The sequence below is a fragment of the Natator depressus genome, chromosome 14, assembly GCF_965152275.1.
Source record: "Natator depressus isolate rNatDep1 chromosome 14, rNatDep2.hap1, whole genome shotgun sequence".
NCBI classification, from domain to species: domain Eukaryota; kingdom Metazoa; phylum Chordata; order Testudines; family Cheloniidae; genus Natator; species Natator depressus.
The window spans coordinates 14,920,453-14,944,637 of NC_134247.1; the positions used below are offsets into that span (position 1 = coordinate 14,920,453).

At 45.7% G+C, this 24,185-nt stretch overlaps 1 protein-coding gene across 5 annotated transcripts in view; it reads left to right on the top strand.

The window, feature by feature from the left end:
• TMEM94 (transmembrane protein 94) overlaps positions 1-24,185 on the top strand; it is a 96,193-nt gene that overhangs the window by 57,999 nt on the left and 14,009 nt on the right. For all 5 annotated transcript variants that reach the window (XM_074970584.1, XM_074970587.1, XM_074970586.1 and 2 more), the window contains 14 exons: positions 328-430; positions 790-876; positions 1,377-1,493; positions 6,313-6,369; positions 8,294-8,398; positions 9,374-9,538; positions 9,909-10,118; positions 12,620-12,935; positions 13,961-14,134; positions 18,508-18,610; positions 20,458-20,675; positions 21,743-21,924; positions 22,138-22,276; positions 23,567-23,682. In XM_074970584.1, the coding sequence (XP_074826685.1) occupies positions 328-430; positions 790-876; positions 1,377-1,493; positions 6,313-6,369; positions 8,294-8,398; positions 9,374-9,538; positions 9,909-10,118; positions 12,620-12,935; positions 13,961-14,134; positions 18,508-18,610; positions 20,458-20,675; positions 21,743-21,924; positions 22,138-22,276; positions 23,567-23,682 (2,092 nt within the window). The remainder of the gene's footprint in view (positions 1-327; positions 431-789; positions 877-1,376; positions 1,494-6,312; positions 6,370-8,293; positions 8,399-9,373; positions 9,539-9,908; positions 10,119-12,619; positions 12,936-13,960; positions 14,135-18,507; positions 18,611-20,457; positions 20,676-21,742; positions 21,925-22,137; positions 22,277-23,566; positions 23,683-24,185) is intronic.

Below are 24,185 nucleotides of genomic sequence, written 5' to 3' on the forward strand. Positions count from 1 at the left end.
TAACATCAGTGACCCTTCTGGTCAGCTAGAGATGTAGGTATCTGAATGTACTCTGACTAGACATGCAAATTGGGGTTTGAGAGTTGCGGTCAACCAGCTGAGGAGTCAAGGAGTCATGATATTTACTCCAGTGTCAAGTGCAAAGCTAGTAGTATGGAACGCCTGGCTTTGGGTCTCTGAAACAGTGATCAGTTTCCTACCATGAAGCACTATTCTGATCAAGATAAACTAAAAAGATTATAGTGGAGGAAGATGCAATGTTAGGGCCTTGGGACTGTTGGCTATTGTGTCATGGGCTGGGGCTCCTAACTGGTCTTGATGTTTCAGGTGGTGTCTGGACATGGCTTTGTCACGTCCCGTGACAGCTCTGGATAACGAGAGGTTCACAGTGCAGTCAGTGATGCTGAAGTGTGCCGTCCCTATTGTATTGGTAGGTCTGACTTTCAAGCCACTGCTGTTGATGACCAATCTTGTCCCAAAGTTGCCAGAAGAGCAGGCCAGTACATCCCAGCAGAAGTTAAGAACCGGTGAGAAGTTCCGGCCAGTCACTAACCCTATATTCAGTTTGGGTAGCTCAGAGAAGTGCAGTGAAGGTGCTCAACAGTCAGTATGTAGGTGTAGCAATGAGATGGGGCGGAGGGTGGGTGGGGAGGGGAAGGTTTGGCAATGCAGTAACAAACCAGCTTTGTCCTCCAGGATTTTCCAGAGCTCACAGTGTTAAGGGGAGTGGAGACTCTCATTCCAAGTGGTGGTGGCTTGCTGAGGGTATTTCCTCTGTTTAACTAACAGGCTGGCTTCCTGATCACCAATGCTGTGCGCTTCATTTTCGTGGCTCCTGGAATTGCTTCCTGGCAGTACACTCTTCTTCAGCTGCAGGTAAAGGAGTCTCTTGTGCCCACCCCACTCCCTCCTAACCAACATGTACACTGCAGCTAATTTCCTTTTAACACAAACCTTCCACACCTTCTCAGAGTTGCTTCTCTCCCTGTGCACGCTGAGGTCAGGTGAAGCACTCAGTTGAACAGCAGCTATATCCCTAGTGTTCCCATCAGGATGGGCTTTAATCTATTTTCCCAGGAATTTTTCTTTTTAATATTAAGGCTTAATGCCAAATCCATTGTGAAAACTGACTGCAAGTGGAGGTGAACTGCTGACTACCTCTTTTATGGCAAATCCCCATGGATTGTGGGTGACTTTCCCTCAGGGTTCCTCAGTGTGTTTGCACTACTTTCAGTCTTTGCAAACTGCATCCTTTGCTCCTGCCGTTGCCCCGTGTCTGTCCCTGTACTGTGGTGAAGGGGAGGTCATGTGACAGGCCTTAGTTCTAGCTTCATCGCTGTGCCGACTCTAGTTGGTGACCGAGGGTGGTTTTTCAGGTGAATGGCGTGCTGCCCATCCTTCCACTGCTCTTTCCTGTCCTGTGGGTTCTTGCTACAGCCTGTGGAGAAGCCAGAGTCCTGGCTCAGATGAGCAAGGCCTCGTCCACCTCGCTGGTAGGTATTTCCCCATGTCCGGTCACTGTGTGTGGAGGGAGGGGTAGAGAAGGTGATGGACTCTGTGAGAGGAACGCAGGGGGCAGTCTGTTCGTCAGGTGAATCCACAGAATCTTAAAAATTACAGTTGGGTGACCCCTGTTGTCTAGTCATGTCTAGTCCATCTCCCTGGGGAGCAGCAGCATCGTTCCCAACAGTATGTTCCCAGTTCTCTCTCCAGCCCAGTTTCAGCTGGTCCAAGCTCTTCTCTTGGAGTTTATTCCACAGTCAAATAGATTCATTTAAGACAGGTTCTGTGGGCCAACTGATGGACAATTGTACCCTCTTAGTGGGAGTCTAAACTGAGACAAATGTGATGCAATAGCCAGAACAAAGGAACCTTTAGTGAATTGGAGTGGCTGGGTGTTATGATGTCCTCTTTTTAACCACTGTTATTCCCCATGGGATCTGGGAGCTGCCACTTGAAATGCTGGGGGTCAGATTACAGGGATGCTCCCTGAAGTGGAATAGGGACTAAGGAGGTGAGGGTTATTTCCCATAGGGGCAGAGAGGGGTTAGCAGTTTTTCTTGGAGAGGCTGGTGGGGTTCTGATCCTGAGCTTTCTGAGATATAAGCTGATTTTTTCAATGGATGTGGGAGTACCTCCCCATGCACCTGCTCCTGATGGCTTTAGCCAGGTGCACTATGGTGTGTTTATCTTCTTCTCAAACGTCTGTTTTGAAGTTTCTGCCTTTGACACAATTGCTCGGAATACCTCCTTGTCCTCCCTGAGACTCAATGTCCCCATATTCTCCTGGTGCCTATTCTTCTCCCTACGGGATATGCAGAACTTACACTGAAGTCAGTGGGAGTCACCTGCATCCTGTGCTGGCGTAGAATGAGGCAGATACTGCATCCGTTGCATCCAAATGCTCCCTCACCATCTCCTTTTAGTGGTTTCCCCTCTGCGTGCTCACTGTCAGCATCGCTCAGCTTCTGCCCTTGGTTCTCTGGCATGGTGAAATAGGAGGTCCTTGTCTTCCCTTCTTCATTGCAGTTGACACCTCCATCCTATCACCCAAGCTCATGCCTTGGGTGTGTCCTTTTCTGTCTCCTGTCTCTTCTCCCCACATGTCCAAGCAGTTCGCCAAATCCTACCAGTTCTTTCTCCATGACATCTCAAATATGATCCTTCCTCCATGTCCCTACAGTCACAAAGCTTGTTCAGGCCTTCTTCACTCTGATCTTGACTAGGGCAGCCTCTTCTTTGGCCTCTCCGTTCCCACCTTTCTTCCCTCTACTCCGTTCAGAACAAAGCAGTTAAGACCCTCTTCCTCTCTGTCAGCTGGACCATGTAACTCTGCTCCCTCCACTGCCGCCTTTCCCCTTTCCATCGAGTTCAAGCTAATGGATCTTAAGGCCAGAAGGGACCACTGTGGTCATCTTCTAGTATGACCTCCTGCATAAGACAGGACATAGGATTTTCCTTTATTAATTCTGGCTTCAAGTCACATAGATGTGGTTGAAGTAGAACATACCTTCTAGAAAAACATCCAAATGTAATTTAAGAAATGCTAGTGGAGAATCCACCAGAAATCTTGGCATGTTGTTCCAATAGTTATTTACCCTCAGTGTTAAGAAACTTTTTTTTTTAATTTCATTTCTAGTTCAGATTTGCCTAGCCTCACCTTGTCATACCTTGTTCTGCTAAATGGAACATTCAAATTTCTGTTCCACGTGTAGCTACTTATAGACTGTGATCAAGTTACCCCTCTTTGCTAAGCTAAATACAGTTCCTCGAGTCTTTAACTGTAAAGGGTGTTTTCTTGGTTCTTCTCTAAACCCTCTCCAACTTTTAACATCCTTCTTGAATTGTTGACATCAGATCTGGAGACAATATTCCAGCAGCGGTTGCACCAGATACAAACACAGGGTAATATAACCTCCCTGTTCCTACTTCGTGTTCCCTGTTTATGCATTCAAGGATTGCATTGGCCCTTTCGGCTACAGTGTCACAATGGGAGCTCATGTTCAGCTGGTTGTCCAGCATGACGTCCAAGTCTCTTTCAGAGTCACTGCTTCTCAGGCTAGAGTCCCCCAGCCTGTAAGTATGGCCTATGTTCTTTGTTCCTAGCTGTATGACTTTACATTTGGCCATATAGGGATGCATATTGTTTGCTTGTGCCCAGTTTACCAAGTGATCCGGAGCGCTCTGTATCAGTGATCTGTCCTCTTCGTTATTTAGCACTCCTCAATCTTTGTGTCATTGACCAACTTTATCAGTAATGACTTCATTTTCTTCCAGGTCATATTTAATATTTTTAAATAGCACAGGGCCAAGAACCAATCTCTGTGGGACCCTACTGGAAACAGCCTCTCAATGATAATTCCCTGTTTACAGTTACATTTTGAGACCTATCAGTTAGACTGTTTTTAATCCATGTAATGTGTGCCCATATTGGTATTGGTTCCAGTTCCTTAATAAAAATGTCGTGCTGTACCAAGTCAGATGCCTTACAGAAGTCTAAATATATTAAATCAGTACTGTTATCTTTAGCAACCAAACCTGTAATCTCGTCAAAAAATTATATCAAGTTAGACAGGGTCTGTTTTCCATAAACCCTTGTTGATAGCATTAATTATATTACCCTCATAATTCTTCATTAATCCAGTCCTATAACACCCTGTCACAGAATGGCCTGTCTGGAGCAGCCTTCTGTGGCATGACAGGCACATCTGCCTCAATTTCCCTTTTCAGAGTCTCCAGTAAATCCACTTCAGGCTCTTTTGCTTAAATAATGCCCCTCCTTGGAGCCAGTTTATTACCAAAACACAGTTAATTACTGCCCAACAAAAATCCCAAACAGTCCATTTCCCACATCAGTGTATATAGTCCTTAAAACCCCACTCTTCCCAGTGGGAACTCCCACAGCTGCTCTGCTGGGAGATCGTCATTATCAGGGGAACATCCCTCACTTCCTTTGGCCCTCTCATGGTTCCTCTGAGTCCAGCCCTGGAGAAGTCATCAAGTAAACTCCTCTTCTGCTCTCCTGCCTCCAGCCCTCCCCAGCCCTCGGCTCTGTCTCTCTGAGAGCCACCAAGCGGCTCCTGCTGCTGCTCCCCTGCCTTCAGCCTTCTCTCAGGAACCACAGTTAGTTTTTTGGCTCTGGCAGCTCTCGGCGCCTGCCCTTTTTCTTTGCTCCACTAGTCTGTGTTCTCAGATTCCCCTGACTCACCATGTCTCTCTCCCCGGTCCTTTATAGCCCGCAGGTGCTGCCGCCACCCTCTTAATTGGCCAAATTAGAGCACCTGCTCTGGCAGAGGGGTGCTGGACCTACTTCATTTACTGGGGCCAGTTTGAAGTCAGGCTGACAGGCCTATTATTACTTGGGTCATCCCCATTTACCATTTTTAAGTATTAGCACAACATTAGCCTTCTAGTCCTGAAACTTTCCTTGTGTTCCAAGACTTAATGAAAATCAACATTAATGGTCCAGAGAGCTCCTTGGTCAGCTCTTTTAAAATTCTTGGCTGCAAGTAAATCAGCAGTTCCAGATAAAAGATGTCTGTCTTTGGTAGCTGCTGTTTAACATCCTCCTTAGTTAATGTTGGAATGGAAAGTATTTCATCATTATCACATGATATGAATACATCATCTGGCTTGTTCCCAAATACAGAACAGAAATATTTATTGAACACTTCTTCCTTTTTCTTTCCTTTTCTTCATTATTGTTGACAATTCTACCATTCCCATCTAGTAATGTACTGATACCATTGTCATGGTTCCTTTTGTTCTTGATATGCTTAACTCAAAAAAACCCCCAAACCCTATTCCTTGTTGTCTGTTACGGTTGGCTATAGATTTCTTCATGTGTCCTTTTCATTTCCTTATCAACTTTCTACATTTTCTAGCTTCTAATTTTTATTCATTGCTGTCAGTTTCCTCTTTTTTCCATCTGTTATGTATTGTTTTTATTTTTTATTGTTACTTTCACTTTGCTTCTAAGCCAGGCTGGTTTTCTAACCAGTGTACCTTTGTTTCTTGATTGTAGCTTTTTGGGTATTTATTAAAAAGTTCTTAAACCCTTCCCAATGATCCCTCACATTGCTCTATGTAAATTTTCTCCCAGCTATTTGGCTCATATGTGTTTTTTAACTTTGTGAAATTGGATCAAGTGGAAGTATTACTGATTGGGACTTCATTCTGTTTACACTTGCAACCGCTGTTTTTTTAGTTTTGTGAGTTGTTCCTCTTTCTGTCAAGATGAGAATTGGATGCAAGACATTGAGTTGTAAAATGGTCATCTATAACTTTCCCTCCCCTTCCAAGCTCTGCATGATTCCATCCCACCGACATCTCTGATTTAATTTCCTATCTTATAGCCCCTTTCATTCTGCCTCCTTTCTCCATGTCCCTGGTGTTACAGCTGCCTACCTTTGCAATCCCTTCTTAAAGCTCCCTGCTTTCACCCAGTCCAGATCAGTTCAAACAGTGCCTCCTCCTGCCTCAAAATATCAGCCTAAGAAAGAGCTGCGTCATAGTGCGTCTAACTGGTGTAATCTGTCTCTTTAGTCTGTAAGCTTTTCAGGGCAAGGACCTTGTGTTCATCCATGTCCTGTACAGCACCAAGCATGGTGCTTATCATTAACCGATAAATAATAACGTGGACCACTGGTGACGAGTTACTGGATTTGATGGACCATCTGTCTCTTCTGGTATGGCAATAGAGAGTAGGGCCCCTCCATTTACCTCCCAGAATGCACAGTATTCAGAGAGGGACACTTCTCATGTACCATTTCTGAGCGCACTGATAGTAACTGGTCTTTTCTCTTGCTGCAGCTGGCTAAGTTTTCAGAGGACACTCTCAGCAGCTACACAGAGATGGTATCTTCTCAGGTATTGTTGTTACTATTTTTTTACCAGTCTTCCGTTTTCTTTCTACTTCACTGCGAGCTCCATAAGATCTTTTCCTTTCTCCCTCTGTGGTCTCCTGCTAGTCCCTAAACCTTCACTGCTGGTGGCAGATGCCTGCTGGCACTTTTTGTTTGCTGCTTTATTTTGCTCTGCTTGCAGATTGGATGTCTTTCCCACACACCTCCTCATTTAGAAATTGCTCTACTAGCCAGGGTTGAGCTAAATGTGACAGGTGGTCCAGCTTGTACCCTTCAGGTTGCCATGAATTAGAATTTTGCTGAGGTTTTGAAACCAAGCTTTCCTGTCTTGGAGAAAGCTTCTGTTTCAAGTCCTGTTGGTCGCTGTTGCTCCACAGGTGAAATAACTGGTCAAAAAATATGGGTACACAGCAGGAGGCTGGGGCAGAATTTAGCTTATCTTAAAAAACAAAACCATCATCCAATCAAAACTAGTGAACAGGGAGATGGGAAGTAGCAGCAAGACTGGAGCCCTGGCAGAGGCGAAATATGAAGAGAGGAGAGTGGGTCATTTGGGATGAAAGCCTGATCCTGCTTCACCAGCTTCTTAATAAGTTTGTGTACATTACTAACACTTCCCAAACCAGAGCAAGCAAACCTTCAAAGGAACTGTCTGGATCCAGCCCCTCTTCAAATTATATCACCCAGATGAAACGGGATAATGTCTTGCCTAATCTGGCGTTAGGATTTCCATTTCCCTGGGGAAGTAGAGGGATTCCCAAGGCTAATTAGAAAATCCCAAATGTCAGCAGGCTCAGTCTCTTCCCTTGCCACTGCTAGCCCCCACGCATATCACTCTCTCTGAACGTTTTCTTACCTTCCTATGCCAGTTCATCCTTCAGCTGAGCTGTGCAATTCAGTGCTTGAGCAGTTAAAAAGTAATGACTTGAGGTCATCTCCCTGGTGCATAGATCTGTTCCCTTTTTCTGCTTCTGTGCGAAGACCTTGGCTATAAGAAACTGTCTGGATTAAACATGGCCTTTTCTTTTTGTTTTAAATTAAATATTGTCTGCATTTCTCACTACAACCATGGTGAGATTTAATCTGTCTAGGTTTGTACATGGCCCCTATCAACGTAGTTTCTGAGCACTGGAGGAGTTCAAGCACGGGAGAAGTGATGCAAAGTGGTAGCAATCCAGAAATGCATTTAAAGCTTGCAGCTCAACATCAGATTCAGACCCAGTTCGGCTGGGAACAGGAAACACACAGCTCTGAGGCTGGGAGTGGATCCCAGATTTGCAGAGATGAGCCCGTATGTGTTAGCCTTCTGTCATCCAGCCTCTGTTTGGGATAGTGCTCTTGTGGGAGACTAAGGTTGTAGTATTTCCCTCATGCAACCCTTCCTTCAGTTGTTCATAGATTTGACTTTTAAGTTAAATTGGATGGGGAGGCAATGGTTCTAGCAGGAAATAGAACCCAGACTCCTGACTCACTGGGTTACCTTGGGCAAGTCATTGCACCTCAGTGCTTCAGTTGTCCCATCTGGAAATGGGTTTAACAGGCATGTGGTGGGGCACTGAAATCCTTTCATCCAAGGATCTGAGCATATTGTTTAGAAAAAAGATTCCAAGAGGCAGCACCAAGTTAACTGAGGTGAAACCCCTTCAAAATTTCCACCTGTATTTTCTGGAAAGACTGTGATGGCCCCAGCAGAATCCCTGTTCAAGGAACATGTTTGCTGTTTGCATTCAGCAGGGGGAGTGCCCTTGCCCTTGAAAACCTTAACCTACTCACACTTAAAGTCCTGTCCCCCTGGAAATGGATTGTTTCACAGGGTCTCTTTGACTCAAACCTATAAGCATGTTTGTTAACTTCACACACCCCTCCTCCCCCTTCCTCACCCAGGCTCTCCCCAGCGAATTGTCACCTGTGGTCTGCTTCTCTGACAGGAAATGATACGTTGTATCTGGAGCCACTTTCTGTGTGTTTTAAAAGGCAAGTCTCCAACACTCAGCTTCACCTCCAGCTTACTTCACAGCCTGGGATCCGTCACTGTGAGTATCACTAGGTTATCACAAGGAGGATACCTAAATGGGACACCTTGCTCTCTTCAATCACTGTGAAAATCCCCTAAGAAACAGGGCAGTAGGTGCTCCATTCACAGCGTTCTGAGTAAAGGTCTTGTGGGGTTTCTAGTCTCCTGGGTTTGCAAGAGCTTTATAACCTGTATTGTAAAGTGCTTTGAGGTCTAATGATGAAAAGCGCTATATAAGAGCTAGACATCTACATAATAAGATTCCAGGATTTTCACTCAGAAGCCTAGAATGTCTGCAGAGTCAGTGTGAAGCAATGCAAACAGCTGTGTGTATGGCTGAGAGCTCTTTTTGTTTAGAATATCGCCATGTTCTATTATCGCTGGGATTCAACAGCTCTTCCCATCCAATTTTTATGCTCTCATCCGTTTTCTGCTTTTTTACACTTTATGCATTACACCCATATGACAGCACGAGCGTTAGCCTAATTATAACTGTCTTTAAACCAAATGGGCACCTATCCTCCCAGAAGCACACTTCTAGTAAAGACAGTGGTTTAGAGGACATTCAGTGTGGTCTGGTAGCTTAAGCCCGGGTCATACTCTTGTTCTATTCCTAGCTCTGCCAATGACATTTAAAAAAACCAAAAAACTCTTGATCTCCCTGAGCCTTGGTGTACTAGTCTGTAAAATAGGTACAAGACTTGCCTCCTGCTTATGGATTTCATGCTTAGTTTTAATAGGTCCTAAAATGAAACCTGCATTAAGTGACCATTAATCCAGATGGAACCAAGTTGTGCTCAGTACACCTGGGCGTGCTTTCAGAATGCTCTCTCAAGACAGGAGTTTTGCTTAACAAGGGACTTTTGTCCAACTTTGTATCTGAAAATCCACCCAGGCCTTCTGCTGTTTGTTTCTGTGAATATATATTTTAGACATTAACTCACTGGGTGTTTGTATTTTGGGGGGTGTTGCGGGATGTCTTGGGGTGTTTTAGGTGCTTTGCTGTGTAGACAAGCAGGGGATTCTATCCTGGCCAAATCCCAGTCCAGAGACTGTTCTGTTCTTCAGTGGGAAGGTGGAAGCTCCTCATGATAGCCATGAAGACCTGACGGATGAACTCTCCACGCGCTCCTTCTGCCACCCAGAGATGGACGAGGAGGTGAGGGATGGGTCATCAACAAAGTGATGCTTTGCTTTCAGCATGGCGTGGCTGGCAGCCTTAGCACTACCTCCCAGGCAACTAGATTCAGTTCATGATCTGGCAGGGCTTGCAATGGTATAGAAAAGCAAGTGTTGAGCTCCTGGAGGAGAGTGTCGTTGCTTGAATGATTAAGGAATGGTGAGGACCTGCTCCTCCAAAGAGAGTCCTGTCCAGTCCTCTTCAGTACAGGCCAGAAGCTGCTCCACCCCCAGCTACCCAAATCCATCCCAGGATAGAATAGGCTTGGCATCATGCAAATCAGTAGTGGGGATTTTCCATTCCATCCCATAAGTGCCTCATCACTGTTCACCTCCTTGCTCTCTTCTAGCCCCATGAGAGGGATGCTCTGCTCTCTGGTCCCATGATGGATATGGTCCACGTTGCCAATGAACAAGAGAGGAATGACTGGTCTAGTGACACGCCGAAATCTTCTGACGTCCATGTCCACAGAAAGCCAAACAGTAGAAGCAAGCATCCCTCAGGGTCCAACGTGAGCTTCAGCAAAGACACAGAGGGTGGTGAGGAGGAGGCAACCCAGGTAAGGTATGCAAAAATGGATGCAGTCAGCCTCTCACTGAGCTGTAGGACAGGCTGCGTCGAGAGGAGAAAGAACCCTACCCACCCACCCCCGGATTTGAGTTAGAGAATGGCGAAATCTAGCAGATTTGTGTGAGTTAAGTAAGGAAAGGAGCAGCTGAATCTCATTGTACTCTGTGCCTTTTGCTGGCCTTGTGGATGGGAAGATGACTCTTCAGCCAAAATAACATTATACTCAGGAGTGCTTGGCAGAGACATTAGACAGCAAGTTACAGCCAGCACTGTAATCCTATTAGCTCCCACACCTTTGGATTTCCCCTCTTTCTGTGGGGTAAGGAGAGATGTTCATTTAAAGGGGCCCTTTTCAAAGTCTGAGGATTTAGTTAGTAGTACTGATTGCTCTAGAGGAGAGAAGAGTTTGTGAAGAGTCTCCTCTTCAGCATCCCAGTGATGCTAGCTCTCTGCTAGACTAGCTGCTGGTTTGGGTCAGATCTCTGGCAGACATGCCTGTGTGGTACATGGGAACGGCCACACTGGGTCCAACCATCTAGCCCAGTATCTTCCAATAGTGGCTGGTGCCAGGTGCTTCAGAGGAAATGAACAGAACAGGGCAGTTGATCAAGTGATCCATCTCCTGTCAACCAGTCCCAACTTCTAGCAGTCAGAGGCTTAGGGACACCCAGAGCATGGGTTTGCATCCCTGACCATCCTGGCTAACAGCCACTGATGGACCTGTCCTCCATGAACTTATCTACTTCTTTTTTGAACCCAGTTATATCTTTGCCTTCGCACCATCCCCTGGCAACAAGTTCCACAGGTTGACTGTGTGTTGTATGAAGAAGTATTTCCTTATATTTATTTTAAACCTGCTGCCTATTAATTTCATTGGGTTGATCCCTGGTTTGTGTGTTACGTGAAGGGGTAAATAACACTTCTCTATTCACTTTCTCTACATCATTCATGATTTAGACTAATAGACTAATATCCGTGGTCTGCATCCCAGAGAACTGGTCAATTGATGAAGACAGTTTTTTAAACACATGGTTCAAATTTGATATGTTACTGCTTTTCATTATTCATGAGTATTTGATCACCAAGCAGTCAAGAAATATACATAAATACTGAAACTGACAATTCTATTAGAAAGGCATTATTCCATAGTCTTCTATCAAAAATGTTACTTACTCAGTCAGGGACCAGAATCTAAACCATGTAACAGGTGACCAGTTTCTGACCTTGAATACCGAATACCAGTAATGGATACTTTACCTGTAGCATGCCAAGTGTTCATTTATGGTAGATGTAGAATAATTCCACATATAGGGCCCATGTGCTATGATGATACAAATAAATAATAATAATGATGTTCACAAAACCAGCAGTAGATTGTGAATACTTCATGAAGTCAAAAACAAAAAAACCCAAAGCCAAATTAAGCAAGTTTAGTTTTCATTAAATACTAATTGACTGGTAATACTGGCCACTCATAGTACTGATTGTGCTCTGTTATTCTGAATTTACATCACTGTAGCTCCATGGATTTTAGTGGAGTTACTCCTGAACTACCCCAGTGTAAGCAAGGGGAAAGTTGGGCATAGTATCTTCTAGTGACAAATTATGACCCTAATGGTATGTCTACAGTGCAATAAAAGACTCATGCCTGGCCCGTGTCACCTGACTGGTAATGGGCTTGGTGCTTAAGCAGGGCTCACAAAGAAATGTCGGTGTTTCTGTCAAGTGTTGCCTGCTTCAGTTGCTGAATTGTAAGGGGAAGGAATCAGGGAAGAATCTCACTTCATTCCCCTTGCACATCCTTTAGCATGGGCTGCATGACCTTTTCCAGAGAAGAAAAGCATTCTCTTTACTGAAGGCCCCTTTCCCCTGGGAAGGGTTGGTTCTTTTAAGGACAGAACTAAAGGAGGTACCTGTTGCTAGTGTCTATGATGAGGACGCTCAGATATATTCTTGTGCATTTAGGGAATGTTACATACCACCTTCTTCTCAGGAGACTTCATCCCCATCCCTCAAAATTCTGTCATCTTAAGATCAATCCTACAGTTCTTTCCCTGGTTATCTTCTGAGTTTGTTCATACTCCCACTTATGGCAATGGTAAAACTCCCACAGATTTCAGTGTGGGAAGGTTCAGGAACTTACTATTTATTTTTCTAAATGTGTTACTAGAAAGTAGTTTAATCTCCCTGGAAAAGCCCCCGGGCCCTTTACAGTAGTCATTCCCTCATCACATACTCATTCATTTTCGTCCCTTAGAATTTAGACCATTAAAAAACATTGTTTTTACTCCTCTGGAGAATCTCAGACTGTGGAACTAAGGAAGCTGCTACTTTTGATAAGTGGAGGAAGCAATGGCCTGTTAATCTTCCCTCTTATATCTGGGACTTTCTCTTCTGCTAAGGGATACTAAGCTTGGGATGGGAATTGGAGCATCTCTAGCAACTACGTTCAATTATAACTAACCAGGTTTTTCTTGCATGTCTGATCAGGCTGGCGGTGACAGTGAGGGACTGGCCTGTGAGGCTGAAGACTTCGTGTGTGACTACCACCTCAAAATGCTCAGCCTGTCCCAGGACCAGCAGAACCCCTCCTGTATCCAGTTCGACGACTCCAACTGGCAGATGCACCTAACCTCCCTGAAGCCTCTGGGCTTGAATGTGCTGCTCAACCTCTGCAATGCCAGTGTGACGGAGCGCCTATGCCGCTTCTCTGACCACCTCTGCAACATTGCCCTCCAGGAGACCCACAATGCCGTGCTGCCTGTCCATGTGCCCTGGGGGCTCTGTGAGTTTGCCAGGCTAATAGGTAAGGAAGAACCAAACAAGGAGACAGCTGAGAAACGGTAGCAAGCTTTCATGGTAGTCTTACTGAGCCAGCTGAATACTGGGAGAGTACCAGAATGGTACCTCTTTGTTAGTTGGAAAGCTGGAGTTCAGATCTGACTCTGATCTTTTCTCTTTGGGTCAATGCTCAGAGGTTTGACATCAGACTTGTTGCCAGTGTCATTGGAGAGTTCACCGCGGACAGGTTCAGACACGGTGCTACAGTCATTGAGTGACATTCATGGCTAAGAGTTTTCCCAGCCAACACAGGCTAAATTTGGTAAAGTTCTAGTTCAAATCCTTCAGTGTTATGGACAGCAGCAGTGCTGATGAAGAAGCTTTTTGCCCCACAGTGGATAAAGAATGACCAATAAGAATGGACAAATTGCTCCTCTGACGTCTTTGTCAGTGCTAATGTTTAGGCTTATGTGTATTACAGAGAAACTGGCAGTGGTTAGCCAGAAGTAATATGTAGCACTTCATGTCTTCAGTACTTCATAATCCGCATCCCACTCTCGTGAGGCAGATAAGTATCTATGTCCCCATTTAAGAGTGAGGCACAGGAATGTTAAATGACTTGTCCTAGGTCACACAATGAGTCAGTGGCACAGCCAGGATTAACATTTGAGAGTTTCTGACCTCTTGTCCTATGCTTGTTCTTCTAGATTGCTCTCCTTGTCTTAAATGAATCAGGAGTGCTAAGGACTCCACTAATAATATCATCTGGCTCTTATATAGCACATCTCATCAGTAGATCTCAAAGCATCTTAGTGTATGCACATAGTAGAATGCAGGCAAGTCAGCTAGGTAAGCGTAACCTCTGTCGCCTGGCTGTTAGCACACACTGAGGCTACAGAATGTCACTGGCTTGGTTTCTGGTGGATGCTGCTGCTGGGAAGATATCAGAATGACTGCAGCCAGGGGATGGAGGGGAGCAGCAAAGTGACATCTCCTTCATTTTACTTTGGGTTGTGTCTAATCTTTCTCCCCTTTACATTCCTGTTTCAGGTTTCACACCCGGAGCCAAAGAGCTTTTCAAGCAGGAGAACCACTTGGCCCTGTACCGCCTGCCAACTGATGAGATGGTGAAGGAGACAGTACTGGGAAAACTCTCTTCCATCACCAAGAGGAGACCACCTTTGAGTCACATGATCAGCCTTTTTGTTAAGGACACCACCACCAGTAAGGCTGCCTCCCTTCTCTCGGGTATAGGTGTTGGATATAGTGGCGGAGGGGAAATGGAGTATTTTGCGAGTCTCAAAAACAGCCTAGGAATTGCCAGAGTAGAACAGACCAAGGCTCCCTCTAGACCAGAGGTGGGCAAACTATGGCCTGGGGACCACATCTGGCCCTCCAGATGTTTTAATCCAGCCCTCGAGCTCCCACTGGGAATCGGGGTCTGGGGCTTGCTCCGCTCCGGCGCTCCAACCAGGGAGCGGGGTCAGGGGCTTGCACCACTCCAAACGGAAGCAGTGGCACGTCCCCACTCCAGCTCCTACGCATAGGGGCAGCCAGGGGGCTCCGCATGCTGCCTCCACCCCAAGCGTCATCCCTGCAGCTCCCATTGGCTGGGAACTGCAGCCAATGGGAGCTGCAGGGGCAGCGCCTGTGCACAGAGCAGCGCTCAGAGCTGCCTGGACATGCCTCTGCATAGGAGCTGGAGAGGGGACATGCTGCTGTTTCTGGGAGCAGCTTGAGGTCAGTGCCACCTGGAGCCTGACCCCCTCCCTGCTCTAACCCCCTGCCCCAGCCCTGATCCTCCTCCCACCCTCTGAACCGCTCAGTCCCAGCCCAGAGCACCCTTCTGCACCCCCAACTCCTCATCCCCAACCCCACCCCAGAGCCCGCACCCCCTGCTGGAGCCCTCATGCCCTCCTGCACCCCAACCCCCAGTTTTGTGAGCATTCATGGCTCGCCATACAATTTCCATACCCAGATGTGGCCCTCGGGCCAAAAAGTTTGCCCACCCCTGCTCTAGACTGATATCCTGTGTCTACCTGCAGCCAATACCAACTGCTAAAGAGGAAGCTGTAAACTTCTTGGTAACATGCTATAACATGTTGGGAGGAATTTCTTCCTGACCCTAGTGTGTGACCAGCTCTTGCCCAGAAGCATGAGGATTGTGAATAACCTTTGTAATTTGATTCTGGCTAATGTTATATCCAACGTATTAATGATCTTTTGTGTGTCTGTGTCCTGGAAAAGCAGAACAAGAGGAGTTTCCTGTTTGTCTATGCACAGACTTTGTTGTCCCAGCGAAATCAATACTGTACAGAGTTGAAAGTCCCTGGGAGTAAACCATATCCTTCTGTCCAGCAGTTAATCTCACACCTTGACCTGGGAAGATTTTTTTTCATTTGTTCCAGTTGCTGTCATCTTGTCTTTATAGGAAAGGCTTTGAAATGTGGTGGTCAGAGTTGACTGCTGGGATTCTCAATATAGGGAACTACCTTTAATCTTGCCTCATTCTAACTTCATTTCCTAAGTTTTAAAAGTTTTTTTTCCTAGAGGGTTCAGGTAGGTAGGGGTGTGTGTGTGTGTGTGTGTGACCGTAATAATGCTGTCTAGAATGAACTGTAAGAAGAATCTTAACAGTGAGGGTAATTAACCATTGGAATAATTTACTTAAGGATGTGGTAGATTGTTCATCACTTGAAGCCTTTAAATCAAGGTTGTATGGCTTTCTAAAATTACGCTCTAGGTCAACCAGAAATTATGAGCTTGGTGCAGGAATTTCTGGGTGAAATTCTCTGGACTGTGTTATGCAGGGGGTCAGACTAGATCATAATGGCCCCTTTTGGCTTTAAAAATCTTGGAATGAATGTTTGAATCCATACACCATAATGAGACCTCTGTAAGGAAACCAAAGGTGGACAGGTAGTAAATTATGTACCCTGAGCAGAAATAGTACATAACCCATCTCTAGATTCCCTTGTCTTGTCTAGTGAAATATGTCCCTGTTAATCTGACATTTTGCACCCCAAATCCACAGTAACTGGAGGTGAGTAAGGATTCACATGCTTCTGGAGTGAAATGACCCAATGGCCTGTACTGCCTCCATCTTCCCTTGTTGTAGTTAAAAATCTTAATTTCTGCATAGTCTTATTTTGATTGCTGCACCAGTGCTGGAGGCTGGGATTGCTGCTGGGAACCTCTTGTTTAGGAAGAGTTTTAACACAAGACCATATCCAATGCAAAGAGTGATCTGGCTCACTTGAGCAGACTCACTGCTGCTCAGTTAGCCTCTATCTCTAGCCCTAGAAGAAAATAGCATGAATTCAGTATTGACCACAGCCAGCCACCAGGAGCACCTCCTTTCCCACCCCCAGTGCCGGTGGGAGCAGGGATTTTACCCAGTTTACTGCCGGAGCCTAGTGAGGAGTCTCATGCTTTGTAAATCAGCGTAATTTGGCAGGGCATACATGTAAATACTGAACAGTCACAGTGTTTAATACCCATCCTTAGCCATTTCTAAATGATCCCACTGCTCATTAGCTAATAGCCATGTTCCCAGGTCAGGTTGTTAATTTACCTAGAGTTATAGCCTAGAGTTTTTTTAGTTGTTTCCTTGTGCCATGAGGCATCTGATCTGTATGTCTTTGTAGGTTCTATTTCTGGTCCCTGGAGTGGTTTGTGTAAGGCATAGGCTGTGAGTGTTACACGGATGTTGATTTGTGGCTTAGGTGAGGACTGTAGGGGAAAAGCCAGAGTGAACAATGGCCCCTGGTTTAGCAGAATCCCATTTCTGTTACTAACCTTGTGATTTACTAATCCCAGCTTTGGGGAGGTTTAGCTCACAGTGCCATCAATGACATTGGAATCAATGCCACTACAGCACGGATTGGAGTGGTACATGAACTGTGTCGGTGGCATTAACTTCTACAGAGTGCCAGTGGGGTGGGCTGTGCAAGGTGCTGTTGATGCTGAACAGAAACTATGTAGGATGGAAAGCAGAAGTGTAGCTGCTGATGTGTGTGTGTTCGCCCACCAGTTCTTACTCTGTATACCAGGCATGGACTTTGCAGGGGTCAGCTGGAATCTCCTGCCCCTTTGTTCACAGCAGAGGCTATCTGACCATACAGCCACTATGGTGAGGATATAAGGTTTTTACAGTAAAATTAACCCAAACCTCACACGAGCTGTCCATTTTGTTCCTCTAACAAGCAGCCTCTTTCACATTCGGCTCCTATTGCGTTCAGATGTTTGTTATGCTGATAAATTCAGCCTGTGGTGTCTATTTTTAGTACAAAGCAGAGAGCTGGTATGTTTTGGAAAATCCTCAAGTATTCATGAAGGTCCCCCGCCTGATTTGCATGAACAGATATTCTTGGCTCTTGACCTCATTGGCTAGCATGAGTGTCTGCACTCAGCAGCAATGCCTGCAAGAAGTCTTTGGACTCGCTTTTTGGAAGTCATTTTTTTCTCTTTAAATCAGCTTTGAAACCACTGGGGGCAGTCACAGAGCAGCTGGAGGAGGGAATCAAATTAACCTTGACAGTGAATGCTACGTGATTGTAATGTTAATGTTTCCACATGAGATAATGAGAGATAGGAACTCTGGAGGGAAGGCAGCCCCTCCATCCTTGACTTCTGATCTACCTACCATGCCCTGGTCTTGTACCAGATAAGTGAAAATCACATGATGATCTGAGACACCCTGGAACACCCAGGCCCAGCAGGATGAGTTACAGGTTATTGTTCAGCCTTAAAGTATCATTGAATTGGAAAAGATGGAAAGACCTAAAAGATCATGGACATTAAGGAATCTTGACTCCTCTTCTGGTCAGTGCGAGGGGTTGTTCTCTGCAGTATGTCTTCTAGAGCTTTCGTCCAGCCTCGTTTTAAATGCCCCAGGCAATGACCGTTAATCACCCAACTTCTTCTGTGGAATAGTGCTGATGATGATAATACCTCACTCTTATCCAGTGCTTTTTATCAGCAGATCTCAGAGTGCTTTACAAAGGAGGTCACTATCCTTATCTGAGGCACAGGGAGGTGAAGTGACTTGCCAGGCCAGTGAATAGAACACCCAGGTCTCCTGAGTCCCAGTCCCATGCCCTTAACCTCTAGTCCATGCTGCCTCCAATCTAATAGACTCCAGTCTATTAACAGGCTTTCACTGTTAAATTATCCCCTGCTATTCAACTCAAATTTCTCTTTACTTAGTTTCATCTCATGACTCCATTACTCCTGGTTATACCCTGATTTGGAGGGGTACTGGATACAGAAGCTACCTGGTCCTCACTTTTCTGCAGGAGAAAGATCATTGCAGTGTAAGGGGAGAGGTACTGGAACTGACTACCTGGCCCACAATTTACCACTAGCTCAGTTAACTTATAGCCAGGCAAAGAGCAGCCAAACCTACATCATCTCCTCTTGAACAGTCTCTGTGGCTGACACATTCTTGACATGGCCAGTGGGGATGTATTGGGCAGATCAGGATGTTCTGTCTTATTGTGGGATACTCTGTAGTTTTTAACTGTCAAACAAGCCATTGGAATTAAATCCCTTGGCTGGGAATGTACAGGTGAGACACCTACCCATTTTCCCCCTAGGCACTGAGCAGATGCTTTCTCACGGGACAGCTGACATCATTCTTGAGGCCTGCACAGACTTTTGGGATGGTGCTGATATCTACCCCCTCTCCGGCTCTGACAGGTGGGTGGCCTTACCTCATTGACATACAGGAGTTACTGGTTTAAAATTAATTACTGGAGAGAATTATGTTTATATTAAGGCTCCACATAACAATACTTTCTAAGCTATTTATAAATGATAAATAGCTGTTATAAGCATGTTATAAATGTGAGTTGTCTGTAGTTGGTTATAAACACATCGTTAAAAGGGGTTACTTGGTTATAAGCAATCTATTGATCCGTTGGACTCTAACAATTTACCAACCCTTTATTAAGACTTTTGTTCATCATTTATAAACCCTTTATAGTTTGTTTATAAATGGAACCTTACTGTAAAGTATGCCCAAGAATTCTAAGCAAGTTCAGTGATGGTAGCAATAGGATTTTGTTCGGTTATCTCTGGAAAGTCCCATATCTGCATACAAGGAGTGGTACATTTCAGGTATTAGTGGTATCTTGCTGGGGTGGATTTGGTGCTCCCTATGCCATTATTGTCACCTTTTCTCATTTGACAGATCAGTCCTGATTTGTTTTGTTGGCCTGCATTACATTGTGCTAGTGTCTCTCGCTATTGTCGGGCATTAAGACCTGTTACTTTTTTGAATATTTCTTTTAGGAGGCATTGATTAAAAACTCTGTGTTGAGTAGTTCTGGACCAGCCTAATGTTACCACTACAAATTCAAAACAAAGATGGAATTTTAAGCTACTCCAATGACTGCGTGTTGACAATCTGCCTTTAAATGCAGCTGTTTGGAACTGCACCACTGGTGTACTATGATGGGGGGCTCTTTGTTCAACTTGCATTGGCTTTGTATCACTGCACCATGCAAATCTATATAATATTGTCATGGTTCAGTGCTAGCTGCACCTCTCATTCCTTTCTCTCTGAGTGCACTCCTTCCAGTTCTTAGGTCTTGAGTCTTTGCCTTCCTGGGTAGAATCCTGTGATGCTACAGCATCCTGTATGGGTGTGTGCCAACCATGATTGCTCAGCAGGTCCAACTGCATTCAGCTCTCTGCTGTTCTTTCCTTCAGGAGCTGTGACCAGTGATGAGTAGTGTGACCCAAAACAGTCTTCTTAAAACAATGTATTGTTTAATCTTAACGGTGGAGCACAGCGTAACGTGAGAAGTGGGTTTTTAAAACAATAAGTTGTCTGTATGCATATCTGTCTGAGCTAAAGGCCTGGGTGGGCCTATCTTACCCCAGATCCCTCTGACCTCTGAAGTTTGGGTTCACATTTACTCAGAAGCCCTGTCTCTCCCTTGAGAAGTGTGTGTCTTTAAACCCTCATGAGTCCTCTGATCTCCCTGTGCCCCTGACGGGCTGAGATCCACCTGGGGAAACCTGTTCAATGAGGTCTGCATCACAGCCAATGGCTCCAGCCTTGTCCACCCCCTGTTTGCTGATAAGTATTATCTGGCCTATTGCCCTCTTCCTACTCACAAGTAAACAGCCTTGCTGGTGAATTAACCCAAAGTACTCATGCAAGGAACCCCCTGGCAATAATCAGACAACTGCATGACACATCTAGTGTTCATAAATTATCACAGGCAGCTCCAATTCCATCACAAATATGCTACATTAGTTTGTCTGTTCACCCGCTGTGTGGGTGCATCGCTGCCCCTTACAGGATGCTCAGACGTTCAGGTCTCCCTCTAGTGGCTGTAGCTCAAAGGATACAAGCTATAAGGAATGGTCTCTTTAGGCCAGTCTCTGATCAGTGTTAGAAACAAACTTACAGGGAGTGGTCCAGGAAACTTGCATTGGTGATTTCCTCCAGCCCTGAGCTCCCAGAGGTTATACTGGTGTCAGAATGGCAGCATGCCTCTGATAGCTTTTGGTATTATCTTGTGTCTTCCATGTAGGAAGAAAGTGTTGGATTTCTACCAGCGAGCATGTCTCTCAGGCTATTGCTCTGCCTTTGCCTACAAGCCAATGCACTGCGCCTTGTCCTCCCAGCTCAATGGCAAGTGCATAGAACTGGTGCAGGTCCCTGGACAGAATGCCATCTTCACATCCTGTGACCTTCCTGGGACTACACCCATCAAACAGAGCAGCAGAAGGAACAGCTGGAGTTCTGATGGTACGTCTCTCTCCTCCTCTTGTGGGATGTATTGCTGAGCTGGGTCTCTAGTTCCTAATCAGTCTAAAGCTGTAGCAGCTTTGCTCTCCAAAGCAGTGGTTGGAAATTGAGATCTAAGCATTCCCTTAAAGGGAAATAATTACTTATGCTGCTGGCAAGTATATTTCTATCATAAAGTTACCTAAATTTGTAAGATAATAGTTACACTTGAGGGTGGTCTAATTTATTAAAGCAGGGGCCTGAGACTCGGGACTCTTTACGTTCTGTTCCTGGCTTTGCATCTGTGCAGTCTTATGCAAGTTACTTATGATGGGTTTTTCAAAGGAGTCAGGAAGTGCCTAATTCCCTTTGATTCCTTTGGAAAACTGCGGCGCTAACCCCGATGTGCCTCAGTTCCCCATTCTGTAAAATGAGGTAAGATGGCTTCACATGGGAGTTGGGAGGCATAATTAGCAATTATACAATGTTTCATTGTACAATTTCTCATGCTACACCAGGATCCCTTACTGTGTACCGCATTGAGGTCATGTTAATCACAGCCTGATCTGGTGAAGGAATCCTGTCAGTCTAAATCCTTAACAGGCCATTCTGGAGCCACTACAGCGTCCCTAGAGAGAACTTGTTTGATCCAATTACTTGAGATCAACTCCCCTTCAGTTTCATGGCTGTCCACTTCCACCAGACATTTGCTGTGTTGTTTAAGCATAGTATGATGTACTTAAAATGCATATGTGTACATTATGCAGCACATGTACTGTGCCCTCCCCACCCCTTTCTTGTAACTGATTAGCATTCTTTGTTTTATTTTCTTCCTTCCCATGCTGTGTGTGTTTTTGCACTGTGTTCTCGGCTGTATGTTGGGGTGTTTGAAACTCCTTTTGTGACTGTGTATGTTTGGGTAAATGGGTGTCTATCCACCTGTCCATCTGTACATGTGTGTCTACATGTTTCTGTTCATATGGGTGCCTGTCTCCACGTGGTCATGTCTCGTAATCTGTGTCTGTGTGTGCACGCACGTGTGGTTGTTTGTGTCTCAATGTGATTGCGTGTTGTTTGCATGCCTGAAGAAGGGATCGGGGAAGTGATGGAGAAGGAGGATTGTATCCAGGCTCTGAGTGGCCAGATCTTCATGGGAATGGTCTCGTCCCAGTACCAGGCCCGACTTGACATTGTCCGCCTCATTGATGGGCTGGTCAGTGCCTGTATTCGTTTTGTCTACTTTTCCCTGGAAGATGAGCTCAAGAGCAAGGTAGGCTACACCTCTGCTGTATCCCTTTCTGAACTTGCATGGCCCCTGCCTTGACTGACTGAAGAGTTCATCCCCATACAATCCGAGAGTAACCCTACCCAGCTGTCTAATAGGTCTCAGTGGCATATGCTTGTCAGGGGGCACCTGTAGGTACTGACCCCAAAGCACTGGTCCCTGCATCAGCTCTGTAAAATCTTGTGTGCTCTCCCCCAGGTCTTTGCTGAGAAGATGGGTCTTGAGACTGGCTGGAACTGCCACATATCCTTAACGCCCAACGGAGACGTGCCTGGGTCAGAGATTCCTCCCTCCAGCCCCAGCCATGCAGGTTCTTTGCATGATGACCTGAATCAGGGTGAGAGATTTTCCCTCTGGGAAAGGTGGTTGTATGATTCAGAGGCAGGGTGTATCTGCCTGTAGCTAATGAATGTGGTGTATGGTAAGCAAGATAGGATGCTCCAGGTGCTATGACTCCGTGGCTTCTCGCCACAGCTGCCAGTTAGGTGATGTGACTAGGTGGCTCCCACTGAAGGATGAAACCAGGAGTCTGGTAAGGATGAGCTGTACAGTTTCTCCCTTCAGCACATGTATAAAAGTACATAACACAGTGAAACCTGCACTGATAACCCTGAAGAAAATACGCTACTGTGGTCTTAGGAAGCTACTCAAAGGGTCCTCACTGTTTCCAAGACTGGCCTGTTTAACCCTGTACTTAATCCAGCCCTGACTTGTTAGACCTGTGAGCCCAAACCTGAATGTGCATGCCTTGTGTGTGTGTGAGTACCGTGCAGTCATGGTAATTCTGGCACTCACGGGGCCGTTTAGGAATCAAATTGCTGATTTGTGCACACACTTACTGCAGTTGCATGCACAATCATGGGAGCTAGGTGCACGCACACTGTTGTGCACGTAACTATCATAATAGTGTATGCAATGGCCTACTGTGGAGTTGTGCATTGGCAGTTCCAGTTTTTGCTATAGCCTGGATGTAGCTGTTGAGGGCATGTTTGAGCCCAGGTTGACTGACTGACAGGCTTGCGCTGTGGGGCTAAAAATAGTAATGTAGGTGTTCCTACTCAGGCTGGAATTCGGGCTCTGGAACCCAGTGAGGGGCGTGGGTCTCAAAGCCAGAGCAGGAATGTCTACACTGCTATTTTTGGCCCCATAGCGCAAGCCTGAGTCAGTTGACCTAGGCTCTGAGACTCAATGTTGCAGGGTGGTGTTTTGTTTTTTTTTTTTGTTTTTTTTTTTTTGCAGTGTTGGACTTATCCCGTGGGTCTGTCTCTTGACTGAAAGTTGCTCTTCTTCCTCACTTTAGATGTGATTTCTCCAGTCTCTCCCCAGAAGACTGTGTGAACAGGGAGAAAGGAAGCAGAGCCAGAAGAGCGATCATGTATCAAAAGATTAAAGAGACTAGGCTCATGCATCTGCCTCCAAGCAGATTAGTCATTTAAAAATATTTTATTTTAGGAGACAATTGAGTGGGATCTGACTGCAGCTAACCTAGAAAATCAGGGCTTGTGTTTCCAGGCTTCTACAGTTCCACGTGAAGGTGCTGTGTGTGTTGCAGGGGCATGTGGCTGGAAACGGTGCAGTGTAGACAGGGCTGTGCTTATTTTTACTGCTGCCTTTCTCTCCGCTTCAGTCTCTCGAGATGATGTGGAAGGCCTGCTGCTGATGGAAGAGGAAGGGCACTTGGATCTCATCAGCTTTCAGCCAACAGACAGCGATATCCCCAGCTTCTTGGAGGACTGCAACAGGGTGAGTGTATCTTTCCTTTTCCACACCACACTGACTCTCTGGTTAAGAACAACACCTCGGTGCTTTCCAGGAGCACCAGACTCAAGTAAGCCTTGTTTGTTAATTGGTTTGTGTTGTGTCTCTTGATTCTTCCCAGCTTGACATCAAGGACCCGCACAACCCCCAGCACTAAGTAGTTCAGTTTTGCCCTTTTGCAAGCTCTCCTTCCTTCTTCCATGAGAAGGTTTAAGAGTGCTAGGTGATTAAGGAGTTGAGATGACCATACACAGAACTGCTCAGTAGGATGTGAGGAGAAACAAGTCTTGTCTCTTTCCATCTGGATTCCCTACCCTTCCTCTTCCAAGTATATGTGAGGGGGAGTGGGTGGTGATCTGTGCTGGCAGAAAACACTTCTCCCCCTCCCAATCTTGGGCAGAGCAGGCTGTCATAGCAGATCAATGACTTGGAAATGCTGCTCCTCTGCAGCAGAAGGCCTGATGGCTCTCATAAGTCTGGGAGATGGC